At 45.7% G+C, this 22,690-nt stretch overlaps 1 protein-coding gene and 1 long non-coding RNA gene across 2 annotated transcripts in view; one reads left to right on the forward strand and one right to left on the reverse strand.

Moving 5' to 3' along the window:
* Nucleotides 1-7,556: 7,556 nt before the first annotated feature.
* LOC310850297 lies at nt 7,557-15,254 on the reverse strand. The gene is made up of 3 exons (XR_014567286.1): nt 15,083-15,254; nt 14,097-14,133; nt 7,557-8,224 (listed from the first exon to the last, which is right to left on the reverse strand). It is a non-coding gene; the product is annotated as an uncharacterized lncRNA (long non-coding RNA).
* Nucleotides 15,255-15,321: 67 nt separating this feature from the next.
* The window catches only part of PEPD (peptidase D), a 136,453-nt gene continuing 129,084 nt past the window's right edge, over nt 15,322-22,690 (forward strand). The window contains exon 1 of the mRNA XM_083751468.1: nt 15,322-15,388. Coding sequence (XP_083607594.1) covers nt 15,345-15,388 — 44 coding nt within the window. The 5' untranslated portion in view covers nt 15,322-15,344. The remainder of the gene's footprint in view (nt 15,389-22,690) is intronic.

Here is a 22,690-nt window from a genome sequence, read left to right on the forward strand (position 1 = left end):
CGAACAGCTCTTACTGTCAGGAAGTTCTTCCTAATGTTTAGGTGGAATCTTCTTTCTTGTAGTTTGGATCCATTGCTCCGTGTCCGCTTCTCTGGAGCAGCAGAAAACAACCTTTCTCCCTCCTCTATGTGACATCCTTTTATATATTTGAACATGGCTATCATATCACCCCTTAACCTCCTCTTCTCCAGGCTAAACATGCCCAGCTCCCCAGCAGAAGCATACCACCTTTGGTACCAGAGATGACATATCGTCATCCACACTAATAGCCACTGAATGGCCTCAGGCTCCATGAATTTGTCTAATGACCTTTTGAGACCCTCCAAACTGGTGGCCATCACTGCAAAAGTTTGCAACCTTTAAAACAGCCCCCCCCCCCCCGTAAATGTGGTTCTTGGTTCCTGCTTGGAAACTCTTTTGCTCTCCCCCCCACCCCACCCCAATGCAGGTAATCTCTGATTCAGATTCCATTTGTGTGTGTTATTTCTTGCTCGGTCAACTCTTCAGCAAAAGCATTTTCACTTTTGTGAGGGAGCAGAGACAGGTCTCAATTAAGGAGGAAATATTTTGATTGCTGCTGTGTTACTGCTTTCGGCGAACATGCACAGCATAATCACCACTAAAGATAGGAACAGTCTTGGAGAAACCATGACTTGTGGAAGAGTTTATGGTTTAATGAGAATAACCTTTTTTTGTAAAAGTCATTTGGGTTGTAGTGTCACATAGCCGTTCCAGCATGCATTTCGATTTACTGGAGGAAAAGGGCAATGTCTACTAAGGCTGTGTGTTGGCCTTGTGTGTACCCCAAATAATGAAGCAGATTGTGCATGCAATTTGCAACCAGTTCTGGCGGAAAATATAAAAGTCAGAGTGGGGTGGTTTTTTTCATTAAAATAACTAAATGTTAAAAGGTTCCCTGCATGGATCTGCCTGAACTTTGACAGGTTCAATCCACTCTGGTGGGGCTCCTTTACATGTTTCAAGACTTGCCCAAAGGGGGGCATTCCAGAATATGTTCACTCTCTTTGTCTTTCATCTCTAAGGGGATTATTTATTTCTATATTTACTATGTTTATATCCCACCTGTCCTCAAAGGAGGTGTATATGTTTCTTGCCCTCTCCAGATTATGCTCACAATAATCCTGTGAAGTAGATTAGGCTGAGAGACTGTAACTGGCCCCAGGTCCCTTAATGAACATCATGGAGAGTTGAGATTTGAAGCCTGGTTCTCCAAATCTGACACTCTAACCACTATACAACATTGTCTTTCTTAAGTTCATTGAGACTTAAGAAAGTGGGTTTTCACCAGATTTCTGCCATTTTCTTTAATGGGATGGGATTTTTATTTATTCATGAAACCTTTCTGCCTTGCTCAGACTTGTTCCAGCATTAGAGAAAATTATGCCCTCTGCACATGCTAGAGATACATGCTAACCCTCAAGTTCACTCCAGCCTTCTTCCACTAACACTCACCTTGGGAATACTTTCCTGCAACACACACAACTCTTCGGAGTGTCCATGACACCCAGCCAGCGGCCTTCAGCAAAATTGCCAGTGTGTTTATCTTTATTTACCATACCCTTTAGCAACCTGATCTTGTTTGAATTTTTCATTTCTGAATGCATGCTGGCGAACCGGCACGATATCCCCATTGTGATTCTCATTCATCTTCCCCGAGAAGAATTGCTGCCACAGCTTTTCATATAATAGCTATTCCTTCTGTTGCTTCCCAGCTCTGAGACTTTAAAGTCTTCATTTATCTGCAATTGCCAACTATTAGTCCCAGAGCATAATAATCAATCTAACACCTCCAGACTGTAAGAGATGGGGGTTGATTTGCTGTAATTTGATCTCATCTGCAAATTTTGAAATGTGGCTTTCAAAGCTGGTATCATTTGTAACTGTTTCATATATACATGTGGCAACCAAGAAATGCAGTTCAAAAGTTCACACATCTAGTTCATAAACACCTGGCAGGTCCCCTGAGCTGTTTCCCTTGAAAGAAGCCATACTTTTCTGCTCTTTGTTTTTAAAAATATGGAACCTTTAGTTCAGGTGCAGCAGATCATTGCTACATTGCTGTTGTCGGGGTCTGCTCTTAAATATTGGCTTACAAGGGCAGCTGGATACCTTCCCCAAATTCCATTCTTTGCTGGTTGTTCTTTGTTTCTTAAGTAACTTCTTTTCTTAAGTAAGTCTATTCGTTTCAGCAGGTCTACTTTGAGTATGATTTGGCTGGCTAATGAAAACAAATCCAATGCTAAGACAGACTGAATCGACAGCTAGCAATAAAGAGAAATACCATTAAAAACTTGATAAGCTTTTTAAAAAAGTGTATTTAATCTGTTGCCTCATACGTCTTCAACTAGTAGGTCAGGGTTACAAGGCCACACCAGGTGGGTATCAGCAAAGCTGTTTCCATCATGTTGGATTTCAGCTTTGGCTAACCAGACCTACAGAACACTGCATGCATGTCTGGACTAAGACACACTCTTCTGATGAAACGTCTCCACCTCCATTGTTCAGCCCGGACACTGAGAGGGCCTTCTGGCGGTTCCCTCATTGCGAGAAGTGAGGTTACAGGGAACCAGACAGAGGGCCTTCTCGGTAGTGTTGCCTGCCCTGCGGAACGCCCTCCCTTCAGATGTGAAGGAAATAAGCAGTTATCTTCTTTTTAAAAGACATCTGAAGGCAGCCCTGTTTAGGGAAGTTTTTAATACTTAATGCTGCATTGTTTTTAACACTTGATTGGAAGCTGCCCAGGGTGGCTGGGGAAACTCAGCCAGATGGGTGGGGTATAAATAAATTATTATTATTATTATTATTATTATTATTATTATTATTATTATTATTATCTTTCTTCACCTGTGGTGCCCAGAACTGGACACAGGACTTCAGATGGGGTCTGACCCAGGCAGAATAGAGCAGAACTATTACTTCCCTTGACCTGGACACTAGACTTCTGTTGATGTACAAGTGGTGCTACGTGGCAGGAAAAAGGCACAAGCCATTTTTTAAAAAAAGATACCTATTTTTGGCCAAACACATGCTCATGCCTTTCTCTTGCCATATTGCAGCACCGGTTTTCATTGAGTAGCAATGCTGAGATAACAGTATACATATTGCTCAGTGAATTGCCATTTTAGGATTAAGGCTGTGCACTGTTAGCACTATTATAAATCAAAAGTGAAAACATGAAAGGGAGTCCCATGTTGCAGCTTGGGAGTAAGAGGTGGCTCTCACGTCTGGACCAGTTGAAGACAACTGATCTAAATACATTGGAGGGGATGTGTCTGCAGACAATTAAGGGTAGGGGCTTCCAGATTACACAAGGTGTGGGAAACATGGACAATTTTTCTCCCTCTAATATCACTAGAACTCAGGGGCATCCAATAAAGCTGAATGCTGGGAGATTAGAGGAGCTCAGGTAACTGCAGCTGGATATCCCTTGAGAGGGTCCTAGTAGGATGGTGGGGGTGTGAATTAAATACCCCAATACATGCCTGAGCAGGGGAAGGAGGCCAGTAGGTTAGGGAGTGGAGAGATGGATCCAGGGGAGGGACTAAACCAGTTGGCTGAAAAGAGTTCCACCCCGTGACATCAGACACCCCTGATCAGATACCTTCTGCCTGGTGGCATATATATGGCAGTGTTGGCCATCAACTTAGAAGGCTTTAAAAGAGGATTAGACAAATTTGTGGAGGAGAAGACTATCAGTGGCTTCTAGCCATGATGGCTATGCTATGACTCCACTGTCAGAGACCTTATGCCTCTGACTACCAGGTGCTGGTAACCACAGGAGGGAAGAATGCTCTTGCGTTTTGGGTCCTGCTTGTGGGTTTCCCATATTAGGCATTTGGTTGCCCATAGTGAGAACAGGGTGCTGCAATAGATGAGTCCCCCTTTGGTTTAATCCAGCAGACTCTTCTTATGTTCTTATGTTCATGAAATTACTGGTGTGGTATTGCCTGTGCACCATTACCCTAACAAAAGGGGTAATGGGGGTGAAATCCGTGGTGATCTTGCTGGGTCAAGCATGCAAGATAACAAGGGTTCAGGGCAGCCAGTTTTGCCACTGCTGGTGTTTATAGTCAGGGGCTGGTGATGTTGGTGGGCTTTCTCTCCCTTATCCATACCCACCTGCTGAGTCCTTATGGAACTTGCATGTTCCAGAATCTCCTGCCTGTTCTAATTGCCTGCTGGACCACACCAGCTCCTTTGGGTCCCTTGTTGTTTGTTGGCACCTACTTCAAAGAGACAGCTTTTATCAAGGAAAGCCAGGCCACAGAAGTAAGCATGTCTTCTGCAAATAAACAAATTCACTCTTTTGGGCAAGGGGGGAAATGGCATGGAATGGCGCCAGAGAGCAGTTCAAGGGATGCTCCTGCTCACACAAAAGTAAACAAACTGCACTTGTCAAAGCTCAAAGTGGGGGAATGGCACCTGGCAGGCATTGCCATATTTGAAAGGGTAGGGGACAGATGGGCAACCTTCTCTGAATTATTTTAAATCAACGTGTGCGACAGATGCCACATGAAATGGAAGATGCTTTGGAATGGCACACACAGAGTGAAAAAGTGAAATTTGAAATTGCAAATGTTGTCTCAGGTTCCCTTCCAAATCTTTCCCCACCCTAATCAAATTAATCCTCTCAATAGGCCTCCACCATGCTGCTCTCCTATCATCCAAAGTTGGCACAGAACTGATGGCAGGTTATTGGGGAGTGGGGTGGGGGGAGATGGAGAGGCTGGGATCAGCTGCCTCTCTCAACTTGGATGCCAGGATTTTAAAGAGGATTTTGAAGCAGTAGGGAAAGCCTTTCCCAAAGTGGAGACTTCCCACATTTTACAAAGTGTTGATGCAGACAAGTAAATTTAGCCAGTTAATTAACAACAAACAAACAAACAAACAGCAGCACAAGACAGTCACCAAGCAGGTTCCCATACTTCTGTGTTTTAAAGAAATTCAGGGGCAGTTCAGAGGAGATGCAGGAAATGTGAGCTCTGCCTCTCCAACTTAGGTTGTTGTTGTTTGCCTGTGGTGGGTTGAACATTTGATCAGAGCAAGAGGTGGGGTTGATTAACCCTTTCTGCACTGACTGATTTCTCAGTCAAAATTGGTCCCTCTTTTCCACTTGCAGAGAAAAATAGATGAGGTCCTCATATATTTTCCCTTGTAGGCATGAAAGACTTAGGGAGTGGCCCTTTCCATCAGGAAGCCAGCTGGTGGGGAAACTGGCTCCACCTTCTACAGTTCTGAGAGTGGTTGATCGTCATTTTGTGATCAGTGGTCACAGCAATTTACAACTGTCCCAAGTGGGCCCTGGGTGTAGTAAGTTTGGCAACCTCTGATTCAGACATTGAAGATGCCCTGAAAATGAATCTGGTGCTTACCTATGAAGCCCTATGAGTCTTGGGGCTCCGGTACCTAAAGGAACACCTGTCCCAATATTGGTCATTTGGTGAAAGTCTCATTCTGGTATATCCACCAGCATAGGTGAGAAGTTTGGCAACCAGAGCAAGGGCATTTATAACACTTGAACCTGGGATGTGGTTTGAAGGCAGACAAAGTCACCATCTGGACTCAACAGGTGTCTTGAGTCCTTTGGCATCAATTGGACAGACTGGGGATGGCAGGACTTGCCAGAGGAGGAGGATCTCAAGGCTGGGGTGGGGACATCTCAAGCAGCGAAGAGGGTGCTGAAGGGTGTCACAGTAAGGGAGAGGGAGCCTCTAGGCTCTCAACCTGTCTCCACTGAGAGAAGCTCCAGTAGTAGCCAAGGAGGTAGCTGGAAAACTGAAGAAGAGGTGGAAGGAGAGTCAGAGGCCTGGATTCAGATCTCTTCACCAAGGACGTGCCACTATGTGCAGTGCCACAAACAGATCAGGTCCCCCAGTCTTCTCACTTGGGAGAACTATGCAAGTGACTGGTCCTGCCCCACCCTTTAAAAGTAGAGCAGGAGGGGTGTGTCAAACATTGGGACAATGTCTTTGCCAATGCCTCACCATACATCCTAGAACTCAGGTTGTAAACTTCTGAACCATGTATCATGTATCTTGAGTGGATGCTAAGACCATGTGCAGATTTCTTAGATAATGCTTTTAGGTTTTCTTGAGTCGAGAGTGCAGGTACTGCATCCAAAGGATGGAGCCAGGGCAGGAGGCCTGGGCCTCAATGGGTTACCCCCTGGGATTCCACCCTGGGTTCCATGATGGAAGAAATAGGGTGTGTGGTTGTAATAAAATAAAGCAAACTTCTGCGCCAAGAGAGTTCATCTACTTTGCTATTGTTCAGGTACTAGGAAAACACTTCTAAAACCAATTCTCAAGTGTTTTTAGGTATGTTTAATGACGTATATTTTATTACATTTTGTTGAGTTTCCACACTCTGCTGTTTTAGTGTTTAAGTTTATAGCTTTGTGGTGTTGTTCCTGGTTCTGAATGTGTCACACATTGCTTTCCTGTTGCTTGAATTATTTTAAACAGTGCTGTGATCAATTGAGGAAAAGCAGTAAAAAGGGGGAAAGAAAATATACAATAAATAAATAAAAATAAAAGATTGACTTGATCAAAACCAACATGTGGTCATTGCACAAATCCAGTCCCAGGACCTTTTCATTCCACACTTTGCAACAGAGACCCGCTCAGCTTTTCTTCCATCTGCCCTTCCTCACAGTGCAATTTCCATGGTTTAGCTTGAGGAATGGTAAGTTATCTAAGGAAATTTGCTAAAGGGGGCGGTGGGAATTGAATTTTCCGATCCAGAAGGATTTTTGTTAGTCACAGCACCTTGTACCAGATGTTGTACACCGTCCTCTCTGATGCCTTGCAGGCTGCCTCCTCGCATTACCATTTGTCTCAAGGGACAATTGCAGAGAGATACAGGGAGGCATAATTGCTTTGGACCAAGGTGGAATGGCTGCTCCGGTCAGGAAAATATAAAATATGATTAGACCGTCTTATGGGCAGTTGCTTGCCACTTTGTTTCTAAATTGAAGTCGGGAGGCAGCTGGGTTAAAAAATTTTCCATCAGATGAAAAGGGGATTAGGTGCTCAAGTTACATTAATGAGAAGTTGTGTTCTAATATGTGGCAGTCAGGAGCTGAGAAATGTGCCCCTTGTATTCATCAAGGGCCAGGAGCATCCATGGCTTATGGCGAGGCTCAGATGCATTAGAGGGGCTCACATATTGTAGCAATCAAGGATCCATGGCAACCAGGCTCTCACTTCATTGCCGTACACTGGGGTGGGGAGGGGAGGAACAATGGGAGATAAGGAGAGCAGAAGGCTTGCTTCAGTCGCTGTTTGTACTTGGTCCCATAATTATCCTGTCTTCATTTGGCTTGCTGCCATGAGGACCAGCTTGGTTTTGGAATGGTGGCCTAGAACTCTCTTAAAAATCCCTCCTGCCTGGTTGGCTGGCCACATTGATCTTCTCTTCCTGAAGATTTTGGAAGCTTCAGGGATCTTCCTCCTCACCTGTCTCTGCACTGAGGGCCAAGACAAATATGCCCTGCAGGCACCCCAATCTCTCAGCAGCAAGAGACATGAGGGGTGCCTACCCTTTCCCAGAATTCAAGGTCAACAGAGACTGTGCTGTCTTCAAGATATATGGTATTCTTTACACATATATGCAACCTGAGCACAGGATGAGCGTTAACACCCCACAGATCTTGCTTCCCCATTTGGGTTCTAGGGAAGCTCCAAGCCATAGCTCCCACCTGCCTGGACAGAGGACAGAAAGGGGTGTGTGTGAGTGCATGTAGAAGCTAGCCCACTGTGCAAAAGTAAGACTTGTATTTGTTGCTCTCCCTACTTTTCTCTCTGGCCCTGCTGATCCCTGGCCTGTGGCCCCTGGAAAGTTGCCCAGAATACTATATACAAAGCTTTGGAGATCACTGATGGCAACTGACCATCAAAATCAAGCTGGCTCAGTACAGCCAGCTTATGTAGAGGCAGCAGACTTTTGAAGCTTTGAACTCTCACCCATAGAAAAAGCCAGTTCAGCTTCTGAAGAAATTATGGGAAATCGTTGAAGGGTCCCTATCTACTTCAAGGATATAGTGTATTATAATTTATATACAATTGATTTCCTAAAGCTACCCGGTGGTGCCAGGGAAACATCAGTATAGTCTCCGCAATAGATAATACTCTTTGTACAAAAATTCCAAGCAACTTTGGGAAATAATTTACGAAGCGCTCTCCTCTTGAGAGGATCCCTCCTCCTGTGCAGTAAAATATAAATAGAAAGAGTTTCAATAAGAAGAAAAATAAGCATTCATAATAAACAATCAATGCGGTGAGGAGCTGTCTTGGGTGCTCAAATCTTGGATGTAGTGGGCATTTCGATTTTTGAAACTGAAACCAGACTCATCCGGGTGAGTAATAAGACAATGGTAACACTGCTTTATATCCCTTGTCATTTATAATAATTTAGGCTTTGGGGAAAGCGTGGTCATATTTCACTATCCCAACAATCAATGCAGTAGAATACATTTAGTGTAAAATTGCTTCATGATTAAGAGGCCAAAGGCAACCGCTTTTGTTCAATCAGTTTGGATGAAAAAGCTTTTTCCTCCCCCATTTTAAATTAAAAGGCTTGACTTGTGGCCACTTGACCAGCTAGATGTAGGACATGTCTCGGTCCTTCAGCAATCGTTTATTTCTTTTTTTGATAGCATATTAATATGTGTGCCTTTGCAAAAGTGCCCAAGATTGGAATGTATGACTTTGCTAAACGTGGGTCAAGTTGAAGATTGAGGAGCGATTGAAAATCCAAGTGTGCTCTTCCAGGTCCACAACAGGCCAGCTTGTGCTTGCTAATCATAGGTGGCTGGTTTCCAGTCTTTCATGTCCCATAATTACAACTTTGAGCTAGAGATGGACCAGAGCAATGATCTATGCAGAGACACAGGCACCACTTTGTGCCTTTGCCTTCAATCTAAATCAAATCTTATCTGATGCAGAGGTGATGCAGGATTCCCTACTCCCAGTGGAAGTTGACTGGAAGGGGCAAGGTCAAACCAGTGACATGCAGAGAGGCTGTAGGCAGCCTCCCCCTTCTCTGAGGGTGGATAATAAATTGGACCTACAGGAGCACACTATCCATCCCCTTGCAGCAAACCTGTGTTCTCTTGCACAAGCCTGAGAACTACAGTTAGTTAGTGAAGAAGGGTTTCACTGACTTGGAAAAAGTGGTATATAAATATATTAAGTTGCTTTATCATCCCTTGTATTTTCTATTTGCTCTGATTTATACAGTCCTTCTAGGACTTTAAAAAATTAATTTCCCCCTCTTGATTGCCAAGCAGCCTCAGAGCTGACAGGACATGAATAACTGTTTAATCTTTGTATGACATTCTCTGGACCTCTTTGCTCCTTAATTGTACAGATGCTGTTCCTCATCACCTGCGGCCTATTCAGAGGAAGCATCTGCCTTGATCTAAGAACTTTGTTGTCAATTACTGGGGGACCCTTGCCAAGGAAAGATTCCTGCCAAATGATTTCTGAGCCTTGAGATGAACAATTGCAAATACTTACTGGATCCAGCCTTGCATGATGCACACATGCCTAGAATTGCTTTATCTGGAGCATTCAACATGCAAATAAGGGATCTCATCCTTAACTGCTACCACAATCAATGGCATTTATATGTGCATAACTCTGTGCAGGTTTTACCCATTGCTGGAAATTGCAGGAGAGGAGAGTGCTCTTGTTCTCAGGTCCTGCTTGTGGGTTTCCCATTGGGCATTTGGTTGTTGGCCTCTGAAAGAGCAGGATGGATGGATGCTAGACTAGATGAGTCCCTGGCCTGATTCAGCAGGGTTCGTCTCCTGTGCTTGTGTTCTCTGCACAGATGGGCATCTCCAGCTAACTTTGCACCTTTGATAACTAGAGGTGGCATTTACTTGGAGAACCACACTCTGGGCACTAACATGTCTATTTATTCATGGCAGTATTTGGAGAGTTGCTTCATGCTATTTATTTTATTTTCACACAATTTTTTTTTTTTTGATATGCCACCAACTCACATAAAATATCAAGGCATAGTACAATAATATATACAAGGGCAATGAAACATAAAATATCATAAAAACAACACAGAATAATCATAAAACTGAATGGCTCCTATTAGAAAGGCTGACTAGGCTTGTTGGCATAAAGAGGTCTATGAGAGATGTTGGGAAATCAGCAAGCGGCAATGCCTTTCAAATCTCTGGTGAGCAGTATTCTACAGCATGGGATCAGGGACAAATGGTGCTCATATACACTGTCCTTTAATGTGGATAGGGAGCTTTCTGCATCTCCATTAATTCTCCATTGCTTATTTGATGTCCTCCTCTAAATCCCTGCCTTCCCACACTTCCCCTTCCCTCAGTCTGGATTTTCTCATGCCCTCTCCTTTTCAGAACATCCTTAGTATGAGACAATCCAGACCAAGGGAAGGGAAAAGTGTGGGATGCGAGCGATTTGGAGGAGAATATCTGATGCATAATGAAGAATGAATAGGGGTACAGGAAGCTCACTGTCAGCCTGGTTAGCTCAGTAAGTTAGACTGTGATGCTGAGAATGCCAATGTTGCAGGGCTGCATATTCCTTGCATTGCAAGGTGTTGGACTACATGGTCCTCAGGGTCCCTTCCAACTCTACAATTCTATGATTCTATGATTAAGCAACAGTATAGATGAACCCCCAAAGCCCAACTTCTAGTTGAAGCCAGTGGGGGCTCGGTAACATGGGAGAGAATTATCAGCACTCCTCTGGATTATCTCAGTGACTGAGCTGGGAAATAAGGGCTCAGGTGGTCCGTAAAGTATCATGGATCCAGGTTGTTTGGGGCTTTGTATATTAACACAAGAGCCTTGAAGTTGGTCCAGTAGCATATGGGCAGCAAGGGCAGATGTTTTAGCAGAGGTATCACATACTCTCGCCCATTTGTCCCCATCAGCTGTCTAGCCTCTTTTTTCTGCACCAGCTGGAGCAGCCACCCCCTCAGTGCATTGCCACAGTCTAGTGTTGAGAATTACGTACCCAAGACCAGACCCTTGTAACTCCATTAATTAATGAGCAACAAATATTTACTTATTCATTCATTCACTTATCTCCCTCCGCACCGTTTTTAATTAAATCCACTCTTCACTCATACATATGAATTGTTGAAAGGTACAATACGAAAAGAATCCTGCAATCAACCTGATTGTTAAAATATGACCACAGCAATTAAATGTGTGCCTATAACGAGCAATCAGGCACAGGATCAGCCTGCGTTATACATTGCGCTGGCTGGGGCTGATGTGAGTTGCAGACCAAAACATCTGGAAGACACCAGGTTAGCAAAAGGCTCTTATAGACAAATCTGCATACAGGGGGAGCTTTAAAAGGTATCCACATGGTGCTCAAAGAACAATCTGCACCTAAACATTGGCAAGAAAAAGGAGATGGTGTTGGACTTTCGGAGGAAGTGAGGGGAGCTAGCCCCGTTGTATATCATGGGGGGCTGTGTGGAGAGAATCTCTTCCTTTAAATTCCTGAAAGTCCATCTTAGTGAAGACCTTACTTGGAAAGTCAATACAGCCCAGGTGGTTAGGCAGGCCCAACAGAGACTTCATTTCCTTAGGGTCTTGCGAAAGAACAATGTTAGACAGCAACTGATGATTTCCTTCTGTTAGTCCACGATAGAAAGTATTCTCTCATACTGTATTACAGTGGGTATGCTGGTTTGACAGCCATGGACAGAAAGTCCCTACAGAGGGTGGTGAAAACAGCACATGATATTGTGGGCTGTCCCCTGAGTCTGCTAGATGTTATCGCAGGAGACCATTGCCTCAGAAGAGTGAGGAACATTCTCAGGGATGACTCACACCCTGGCCAGCATCTTTTTAATCTCCTGCCCTCTGGCAGGAGATATAGAAGCATGATAAGCCACACTAACAGGTTAAAGAACAGTTTCTACCTGTGGGCCATGAGACTGCTGAGTGGAAGACAGCAACATTGCAGATGTTCGGGGTTGGTGGTCGTATGACAGCACACAGAGTGTAACAAGGACTGAGAGATTTGGGGGGGGGGCTCATTTAATCTCACTGTAAACAAGTGGTACAGTGACAATAAAGTATTTCTATTTCTATTATGCACAATAAAATTTAAGCCTAATGCCATGTGAGAAAATGCCCAGGCCAGGTGCCACAAGCCACCAAAAGAAGAGAAGCAGCAAAGAAACACAACATTTGGATTTAAAGTGGGTGTGTTGGGAACAGCAAGTGCTTTGTTTCTGGCTGATGTCGGTGAATTGGAAAATAGATTAACTTTTGCTTAACCAGCAAGACATAAAAGGGAAAAGCAGTTCTGTAAATTTGGCAGAGATTAAACCACTTCCTTGTACAAGCTCAGCAAACCACAGCTACTGTTGTTGCTGTCTCTTGGGCAGATAATAGATGGACTTTTAAATAAAAAAACCCCACAGTTTCTTTATAAGGTTACTTTTAAATGGGTATCTCTCCCTTTATGTTACTGACACAATATTTTTTGAAGTACTGTTTGTTTGTATGTTTGTTTGTTTGTTTGATGGTGCAGCAGCTATAACTACTAAGACCTTTCTTTGGCCAGGGAGAGCCCAATACACTTTGCTACCCAAGTGGCATGCTCCTCAGGGGCCCAGATCTGCTGGCCCCCCAGCTGTCTCGAGCCTGACGCCTGAGGTGACTGCCTCATTGAGCCTCATGGGCAGGTTGGCTCTGCCTGGGACTGCTGGTTAAAATCAGACCCTCCAAGTGTCCCTATTTTCCAGGGACAGTCCCGGGTTTACAGAAGCTGTCCCGTTTCTGATTTGATCCCAGAATGTCCCGCTTTTCCTTAGGACGTCCCTATTTTCATTGGAGAGATGTTGGAGGGTATGGAGTTATGTGACCCCCAAGCCAAGTAGATAAGTAACCATACAACCTTTAGAAGACATCTTGGGAAGGTTTTTTAATGCTTAATGTTTTATTATGTTTTTATATATGTTGGAAGCCGCCCAGATCTGGAATGGGATACAGTGTGTGTGCAGGTAGTAATACTCTCCACCAACAAGCTGTTTTCCTCTGAACTCCCCTCGCCTACACAAGCTGCAATTTGTCCTAATTGGAAAAACATGCAGGTCTCTCCAGATAATAACTGCTACTGAGTGTGTTTGAGCTGCAGTTATTCTTAGACAAATAACCAGATGTTGCAAGGGTGTAAACATTCAGTTGAATTATTTTTACTTCTCTTTTGATCTAAAAAGCAGGAACTGTGCGGGATCAATTTGCTCCTCATACCAGAACATGCTCAAACGGCCCTTGTTCACTATGACAGTGCTGATTTTCTGATACTCGTCTCTAGTACCAAAACACTGTCCTGAATCACCCCCAGTTGCCTTTTTGGGGAAGAAGTTGGGTGGGCGAGGGAGATGCTTTTTAAATAACTTCTTCCACACAGGAACATGACCAACTCCTGTGCCTCAAGATCTGCCTAGGGGTCAAATGTGGATTTTCATTTCTCTCTCTCCAGCCCATGGGGCTCTCACAAGGCTACACAACCTCCTCAGCACCAGGACACACCTGTCACCAACTCTACTTCGCACTCTCTTGTTTTTTTCCTGGCAGAGAAGAGGATAGATAGGGGTTTGTGAGTGTAGACACCAGCCTACTGTACTAAGGTAGAATTTGCATTTGTTGTTCCATCCTATTTTGTTTCTGTCCCTTCTTGCCACTGGTATGTGGCCTTCCGAGGATTACCTAGAAGGGAATATGGTCCTTGGGCCAAAGAGTTCACCACCCCTGCTCTGCGCTGAGTGGCAGAGCCTCTCAACTAACACTTCCAGTGATGATGCACCCTGTTTCTATGGAAATATGTCTGCTGCTCTTGTAATATTCTGTAGTGATTCCCATTGAAATGAGACTCACCCTAGTTCAGAGAGTAGCAAACAATTGCAAGTTTTACAGGGACAGGAATAATTTGCTTCAGTAAGAGTTTAAGGAACTGCCTTTATAGTGCATCAAGCCGTTGGTTCATTTAGCTAAATACTATGCTGACTGACAATGGCCCTCCAAAATTTCAGGCAGCATTTCCCACAAGTCTTACCTGGAGATGCTGGGGATTGAACCTGGACCTTTCTTGCCTGCAGAACAAATGTGACATTTTGTTTGTGTTGTGCAACTGTATACAGTGGTACCTCAGGTTAAGTACTTAATTCGTTCCAGAGGTCCCTTCTTAACCTGAAACTGTTCTTAACCTGAAGCACCACTTTAGCTAATGGGGCCTCCTGCTGCCGCCACGCCGCCAGAGCCCGATTTCTGTTCTTATCCTGAAGCAAAATTCTTAACCTGAAGCACTATTTCTGGGTTAGCGGAGTGTGTAACCTGAAGCGTTTGTAACCTGAAGTGTATGTAACCCGAGGTACCACTGTATATTTACAGATTGAGGAGAATGCAGCATTTGTATCTTGACAAAGTGACCTCCAGCCCAGCAAACCTTTTTTGGTGTTATTCTTTTAAAACAACAACATACGTTTATTTATTTTTTAAGAATACAGCTGTAAAAAGTCAATAGGAAGTACAGATAAACAAAAGAAAACTTAGAAAACTGTAATCATGACTGTGACTGAGTGAAGTACATACGTTGTTTACATTATCTTCTTCATCTTCAATATTAAGAAATAATTATGGTGCAATGGCAGGTGACAATTTATATCAGAAAGAAATCCGATCAAAAGCCATTAAAAAAACCAATTCTTGTGCAGGGCGATCCTCTGCATGTCTGCTTGGAAACCACCATAAGAACAATTTTTTAAAATAACGTAACGAAACAGCAACATAATAGCAAATGTAACAACATATAAAACCCACAAAATTTCAGCACTATAAATATAACATCACACCTCCTGGCCATTGCAAAAATGACAACAAAGCGTGACAGTTCCCCCTTGGTTGAGCAGGAGACTCTTAATCTCAGGGTCGTGGGTTTGAGCCTCATGTTGGGCAAAAGATTCCTGCATTGCAGGGGGTTGGGCTAGATGACCTTCGTGGTCCCTTCCAGCTCTACAGTTCTATGACCTAGAAACACCCCACCCATCATCGTATTTGGTACTGAGAACAGGTTGTGGGGAGGCTAAAAGCCCTGGCAAGCAGTGGCACCTGGGCCGTTTCTCTCCTCCCCAGAGAAGAGCCAGCCAACTTGCTCCAGAGGGGCTAGAAACATAAAGAGGACGCAGCGCCCCCTCCCCGCGGGCCAAAGAGTTCCTCGTCGCCAGGAGCAACCAAACCCCACCCTTTGCCCCGCCCCTTCCTGGTTTCCCTTTTTTTAGTGGCTGACAAGGGCAGTGGCGGTCACATGACAGACCGAGTCCGACGAAGCAACATGGCTGCGTCCGAGGGGTAAGAAAGGCGCTGCTTCTGCTGCTCTTGCTTGGCAGGCTGCGGAGCAAAGCAGGCAGGCAGCACCGACGGCTGGCCGGAGGCAAGAGGGTGGCTGGCTGGCTTGCAAGATTCCTTGCAGGAGCTGGAGGGAGGAATAAGCAGCACTCTTTGCCTCTTGCGGGAGATTCTTTCTTTGAAATGCTGCTGCGAAGCGTGCACACGTGTTCCAGATTCCCTTTGGTTTACGCCCCCTCTGCTACCTCTCCTACGAGTTAGTGGGAATGGGGCGTCTCCTGACGTGCACGTCGCCCGTGGCTGCGGGTGCACGGGCAACCAATGCCACGGCTCCCCCTGGCTTTCTCTATTCTCCTCGCCCTATCTCTCTATCCATATAGGCAGCAAGCGTGGCCGAGTGAGCTTTAGGCAGTGTATATGCCATACGTTTAAAGCACACAGACCCAGAACCTTGGGAAATGTAGTTTGACCCTTGGAGAGTTGCAGTTTCTGCCACCCTTAACTACAGTTCCCGGCAATCCTGGGTTGTGATAGAATGTGCTTTAAATGTGTGCTTGCAGCTGTAGGCTCTTCTGTGAAAACCCTTGTGAAGTTATAGTATTCTATGCAATGCTCTTGTTCCATTCCCTTTTCCATCTGTTTATAACCTTACTGTGGGCAGCTTTGTACTGACCTTTCATTGCTTTCACTTCAGAAGTTAGTATGGATAATGCACAGGAATGTCAAAAAGGGTGGAGGGGAGCCAAAGGTCAGTGCTGCTTTGTGTGCAAAATGTCCTAGGTTCAATGCCCTGCATCTCCAAGTGTGGTTGGGAAAGATCCCTGCCTGAAGTCTTGGAGAGCTGTTGCTAGTTCCTTATAAGGATATGTGGGTGTCCTTATTTTGATGTTAACCGTTTGAACTGGACTTTAGTACAGTACTTCCTTTCAGATTCAATATTTGTATCAATGGGCATAATCTGCAGTTGTCTTTATTTCTTGGGGAGACGTTGGGTGTGGCTTTTCCAAGTATTTGTGTGTGAGAGAGAGTTCTTTTTTGTGTTTTAACCACCACTCCCAGGCCTAAAAATAGGATGTGTGACCTGCCGGCCGCAAACGATAAATGTTGCTAAATGTGTTTGAGTTCCAGCTATTCTGTAACAGCAATAATCTCTCTGTTAAATTGAGTGGTAGAAATTTGCATGCAGAAAATACCATGTTCAGTCCCTAGCATCTCCAGGTAGGGCTGAGAGAGATTTTGTCTGAAATCCTGGAGCTCCATAACCAGCCAGTGTAGACAGTACAGAGCTAAATGGACTAATGGTCTGACTCTGAATAAAGGATCTTCCTATACTCTTGTTCTAGGGCAGTTTTTTTTAAGGGACTCTCAGCTGGAATTGATTTGGGTGATTAAGCAAGTCCAGTGTACAGTAAGAAGAGAAGATTGTAACAAAGAGAAACTCACATAGTGATCCATGGGACGAAAACTGGACTCCACATGTGAGGTGCAGTGTATTCCATATAGCTGTGGAATAGGCATGCATTTTAAAATAAAGGGATTTGCCTGGCCATGGTTTCTTCCAGGCTTGTCTTTAGCCAAGTTTGGCACATCCATTGCCCTTTCTGCTATACTTTCCCTGAATCCTGCTGACCTGGTGCACATCTGCAAGATTCCTCCTGACCCATCGACTAAAGCAGGGGTGGACTCACAACTCCAGTCAGCCCCAGAGTCCAAGAACATCTGTAGGGCCACAGGTTATCCATCCCTGCTTTGAAGGAAGATATTGGGGACCCAGTGCAGCACCTCTTGATTCTAGGATTGGCTCTCTTGTGTTTGCTTGATGCACACACATCCCAGTGTATCAACACAACTAACAATGTCCTTCTAGGCTCAGGTGGAACAGCTTTCCCCAATGTGGTGCCCTCCATGTTTCAGATTGCAACTCCCATCAGCAGCCAGCATGTCTGTGCTAGTTGGGCCTGATAGGAATTACAGTCCAAAATATCTGGAGGGCATCAGGTTGGGGAAGGCTGAGGTAGAGTAAGGCATATGCAGGCATATCTCTTGGGCTGTGAGTGATTTTTGAATTGCAGCAACAGTGTTTCTGTGTAAACAATTGCTTTCTGCTTCCATTTCTTTTCCCCCATTTAATAAAAAAAATGGTTGCTTTCCTACCCCAAACATTTTTTCAAAAGCAACTGTTGGACTCTCAAAATCCTATTAAAAATCAGTCGTGCTTCCTTTGTGCTTCATCGTGGGTGCCACAGATCTATTCATTACTGCTGTAATGTTAAACCTCATACTGTAAAAAATGACCTCGTCAGTCTTCAGGCTTTTGATTAAGGGAATCTGAGTTTTGTCCATACAAAACTTGGATTCTTGATGAAGACGATCAAAGTCCTGACCTTGTTATTTTTCAGTAGGTTTGCAAAGCATGTCACTAGAAGAGCGCATTAAGCTCACATTGTGGGATTTGCGAAGTGTTTTGCAAAGAGACTTGAGAGAGCTGAATAGATTTCTGGTAGAAGAGCATGCTGCCTCCTACTGTGCCCCACAGATCTTGGGATGTGAAGCTTGGAGGAAACTGTAACTGGGTTTAATTTGCTCATCCATTCATTGTGTAGTATTCCTTTTCTCCATTGCAATTGCAGTGGCATGAAAAGAGGGACTTGCTTTGGTGTGATCAGGACTTTGTTAAATTTTAAGCCTTCCTCTTGGCATTAATACAGCACCTCCTGAATTGATCAAAGTACTGCACATAATGATCTTAACCCATAAGAGAGGTCAGAATCTTCCTGTTGAGGATGTGGGTGGGAAAAAGGAGAATTAGTGAGACTGCACACAGCTTTGTGTGTGTTTATTTATTTCCTAAAATTTATGCACTGCTTGATTGTAAAAACAACCGCAAAGTGGTTTACAAAAAAAATCTACAAACTACCTAGTTCCTGTTTCCCATGTACCATGAAATCTGTGTTTTTTTACCCAAGGATGGAGCACCTCTCCCCCCCCCCCAAAAAAAAGAGAGGAGAAGGGATTTTTCTCTAGCTGTTAGAAACATACCGTATTTTTTGCACCATAACACTCACTTTTTTCCTCCTAGAAAGTAAGGGGAAATGTTTGTGCGTGTTATGGAGCGAATGTCTATGGATGGCGGGGGGGGGGGATCTGCTGCAGTCATGAGCAGAGGATCCATGGTTCCCCTTCCTTCCCTCCTCCGTGGCTTGCTTTGAAACAGCAAAGTGGGAGAAGAGCCGCTGAGTGGGGAGGGGAGAGGGACAGAGAGCCTGCTTCTTTAAAGGAGCAAAGCGGGAGAGGAGAGGAGCCGCTTACACGAGTGTAAGCAGCTCCTGTCCGGTTGGTTCCTTTAAAGCAAGCAGGCTCTCTGTCCCTCTCTCCTCCCCACTCAGCTCGCTACATAGCAGCAAAGTTTTTCAGCTCGCTAAGCCAGGAATGAGCGGGGAGGAGGGAGAAAAGCAGAGCCTGCTTGCTTTAAAGGAGCAAAGTGGGAGAGGAGAGGAGCCTTCTTCCCTTTTACCCCTCTTCTGCATTATTAGCAGCATCCTTCTCCACACACCCCACGCATGCTCCTTGTCCCTTGAGTGCTTTTCCTTCCCTCCCCACTTAAAACGTGGTTACAAAGATTGGATTTTTGCATTGGGCTACTCCAAACACACTGTCAGATCACATGTCTGTGGCCACAGCATGAACCACAAAAATCATACATCCACTGTTTCGTTTAGATTTTTTTTTCTTCTTGTTTTCCTCCTCTAAAAACTACGTGCGTGTTATGGTCGGGTGCGGGTTATAGAGTGAAAAATACGGTAGTTTATTGAAGGGCCAACATATTTCAGAAAATTCGCAATTCAGTGATACATTTTAAGGAATCCCAGTCCCAAAACAAATGAAAGTAACCATGTGGGTGGTCAATGCCAAGCAAATAGACCTAGTAACATAGGGTTTGGGCACCAACGACTCTCCCTCCAAGTCCACTGCTGCTCAAATCGGAGAGAGAAGTGAGAGATCACTATTAATCCTATCCTGGTTTTCTTTCTGGAAGTTTGTATCAGAAGGTTTGCTTTTCCATAAGGCACACTGTGCCCCAGGACGCTCCTCCCCTTATACCTTAAAGGGAGTAGAGATCAAAGAACAGAATTATATGCTGGTTGTGTCAGGGAACTGCCATCGGAAGGGCAGGTGGTGGAAAGGCTCACGGAGGCTAGGAGAGACTCAGCAGCAGAGGAGGGAACCAGCAGGGGGAGAGAAGGAGCTCCGAGGGAAAGTGAGTCGGAGGGATGGCTCAGGGACACTTCCAGCGAAAACAGTGGGGAAGTTTCAGGACCTCCTATAGGGACACCCACCCCTCGCCGGAAACTGTTGCGCCGAGAATCCAGAAGACGCGTTTCCGTTAAGGAGCTTTTATGTTGGAAGAGATTCCGCAAACGCCCACTGTCGGATTCTGCCAGCGATTGAGGGAGTCATGCTTAAGGGGCTCCGCTATAGACAGAGCTTTGATAATCAGGCCAAACTCTGAGGGACTAAGCTTTTACGCACAAGCAGCTCATCATCCCATTACAGCAATCCGACAGTCTCTGAAAGCCGCTTGTGCAAGGAGAGGCATCATGAGCAACCCAACCGGAGCCGGAGACGCAGGAGGAGCTGGAGCGGGTCCAAGCCTGGAAGAAAGGTACAGGGTGTTGGAAGTCCAGCTAGTGCTGCAAACGGCGAGGCTTGAGGAGAGGCGGGCTCAGGATGCAGAAAAGGGAAAAACCACCCCACTCACAAGGAAGGTGCCAGGATTGGTGCAAAAGTTTGGGGGTGATCCCAGGAACTATCAAGCCTTTAGGACAGAGATGCAATATGCCCTCAATCTGCAGTTTGATGACTTTCCCGATGAGGAATCGAGGGTAGCATTTGTGATTGGGCATCTTGAAGGGGGGGGGCAAAAGACTGGGTGAGGCCCCTGATGGCAGCGAATAATGACGCCCTAAAGGACTCGAGGAAGTTTTTTCGCGCCATGGATCTGATGTTTTCCAGCGAGATTGAGCAGGGAGTGGTGCGCAGACAGTTAATGGCGTGTAAGCAGGGGAACCGATCTGTCCGTGAGTTCACCATGTTGATCCATAAATTGGGGTGGGACCTGTCGGCGGAACTGATACAAATGCTGTTTGAAGAAGGGCTATCTTCGGCGGTGAAGGACGAACTTTCCCGGGCGCCCAGGGCGGAGTCTATGGACCAGCTGACTAAATCCGCACTGGCCATAGGAGCACGCCAGGAGGCGAGAGCTTTGGAGAAGCGGGAAGGGAAGGGGGAACGTTGGAGGGATTTCCGCATTCCAGAGATTCCAGAGCAGCATTCCCCGCCAGTAGAGCCGATGGAAATAGGAACAGCGCGCGCGCGCAGTTTCAAACCCCAATGAAGGGCGGAAGAAGGAGGGAAAGAGCGCCAAGAAATGTTTACTCTGCCAACAGCCAGGTCACTTTGCCAGAGTCTGCCCGCAAAGAAAGGAATGGCAAGGGATGGCGGGAGCTGTTGGGGGGGAGGAGGAGGAAGTTAAGGAGCAAGTAAAAGCCAACGCCTGGCTGCCACCATCGGGGCACAGCAGCCAGGCCAAAGAGCAGTGAATGTGCCCACACCGGAACCCCCAAGACCAGCGCTTGTAATAGAGGTGTTGCTAGAGCTGCCAAACGGACACCCACTAAAGATAAAGGCGCTACTGGACTCAGGCAGCTCCTGTAATTTTATGAGTAAGGAGTTTGCAGCCGAACACCAGATACAGACTATCCCTTTAAGCAACCCTTTGCAGGTGACCACGATTGATGGGAGGGAGCTGTTGGGGGGAGAAGTTAACCAACAGACTGTCCCAATGATAATGAAGGTGGCAAGACACACAGAACTGATAGCGTTTAATGTGGCCACCTTGGGAGGAGCGCCCATTATTTTGGGGAAGAGCTGGCTAGCGCTGCATGATCCGCTAGTGGGATGGCACCAGCGGGTTGTTTCCTTTGGGTCAGCACATTGCCTAGAACACTGCAAGGAGGGGAAGGCTCAGGAAGGGGCCAAGGCCACTCTAGCAGGGACAAAAGTAACGGATAAAGGGAAGGTGCCCCGACAATACGCCGACCTGGGTAACGTCTTCAGCGAAAGAGAAGCAGATAAACTGCCCCCGCATAGACCCTTTGACTGTCAAATCAACCTACTCCCTGGGGCCCAGCTGCCAGTGGGCAAGCTGTACGCCATGTCCGATAGGGAAATGCAGGAGTTAAGGGAGTTCATTGACAAAAACCTGAAACGGGGTTTCATCAGAGAGTCAAGAGCGGTGGGGGGCAGCCCAGTGTTTTTTGTGGACAAAAAAAACACGGATAAACCCAGGCTTGTAGTGGATTACAGGGCCCTGAATGCCGTGTCGGAACCAGTGGCTTTCCCCATGCCCAGAATTGATGACATTTTGACCCGAGTGAGGAAGGGAAAGATTTTTACCAAACTGGACCTGAGGGGGGGGCGTATAACCTGATATGGATGAGGAAGGGGGATGAATGGAAAACCACCATGTTCACCCCTTTAGGGGCTTTTGAGTATCTCGTTATGCCCTTCGGTCTACAAGCAGGCTCAGCCTGTTTTCAATCATTCATGAACCACGTCCTGGGACCTTTGCTTTACAAGAATTGCGTGGCCTTCTTAGATGACGTGTTGGTATATTCAGAGAACGAGGAGCAGCATGTAAGGGACGTCCGGGAAGTACTGGGCAAGCTGCAAGCAAACCAGCTGTGGGTGAAACTGGAGAAGTGTCAGTTTCATACCAAGGAGGTGGAATTCCTGGGGTACCGCTTGTCAGACAAGGGATTGGCCATGGATCCCGGCAAGGTTCAGGCAGTACTGGAATGGAAGACCCCGAAAACGAAGAAGGACGTGCAAAGGTTCCTAGGGTTTGGAAACTTCTATCGGAAGTTCATCAAGAACTTTGCCCACTTGACGGCTCCCATCACTGATTGTCTCAGCAGCAAGAAGAAATTTGTTTGGACGGCAGAGGCGCAGCGAGCGTTCGAAGAGCTAAAGAAAGCATTCGCGTCTGAAGAACAGCTCCTGCATGTGGATCTACAAAAACCGATGAGAGTAGAAACTGATGCATCAGACAGGGCGGTAGGGGCGGTGCTTCTGCAGCCAGGGAAGAGTGAGTCGGAGTGGAGACCGTGTGCCTTCTTCTCGCGAAAGCTGAATAAATCCAAGAGGAACTACACCGTGTATGACCGAGAACTACTCGCCATTCATGAAGCGTTCCGGAGATGGCGGCACTTACTAATTGGTGCACAGCACAAAGTCCAAGTGTGC

Source organism: Podarcis gaigeae, assembly GCF_964106915.1.
Source record: "Podarcis gaigeae genome assembly, chromosome: 8".
Taxonomy (NCBI): domain Eukaryota; kingdom Metazoa; phylum Chordata; class Lepidosauria; order Squamata; family Lacertidae; genus Podarcis; species Podarcis gaigeae.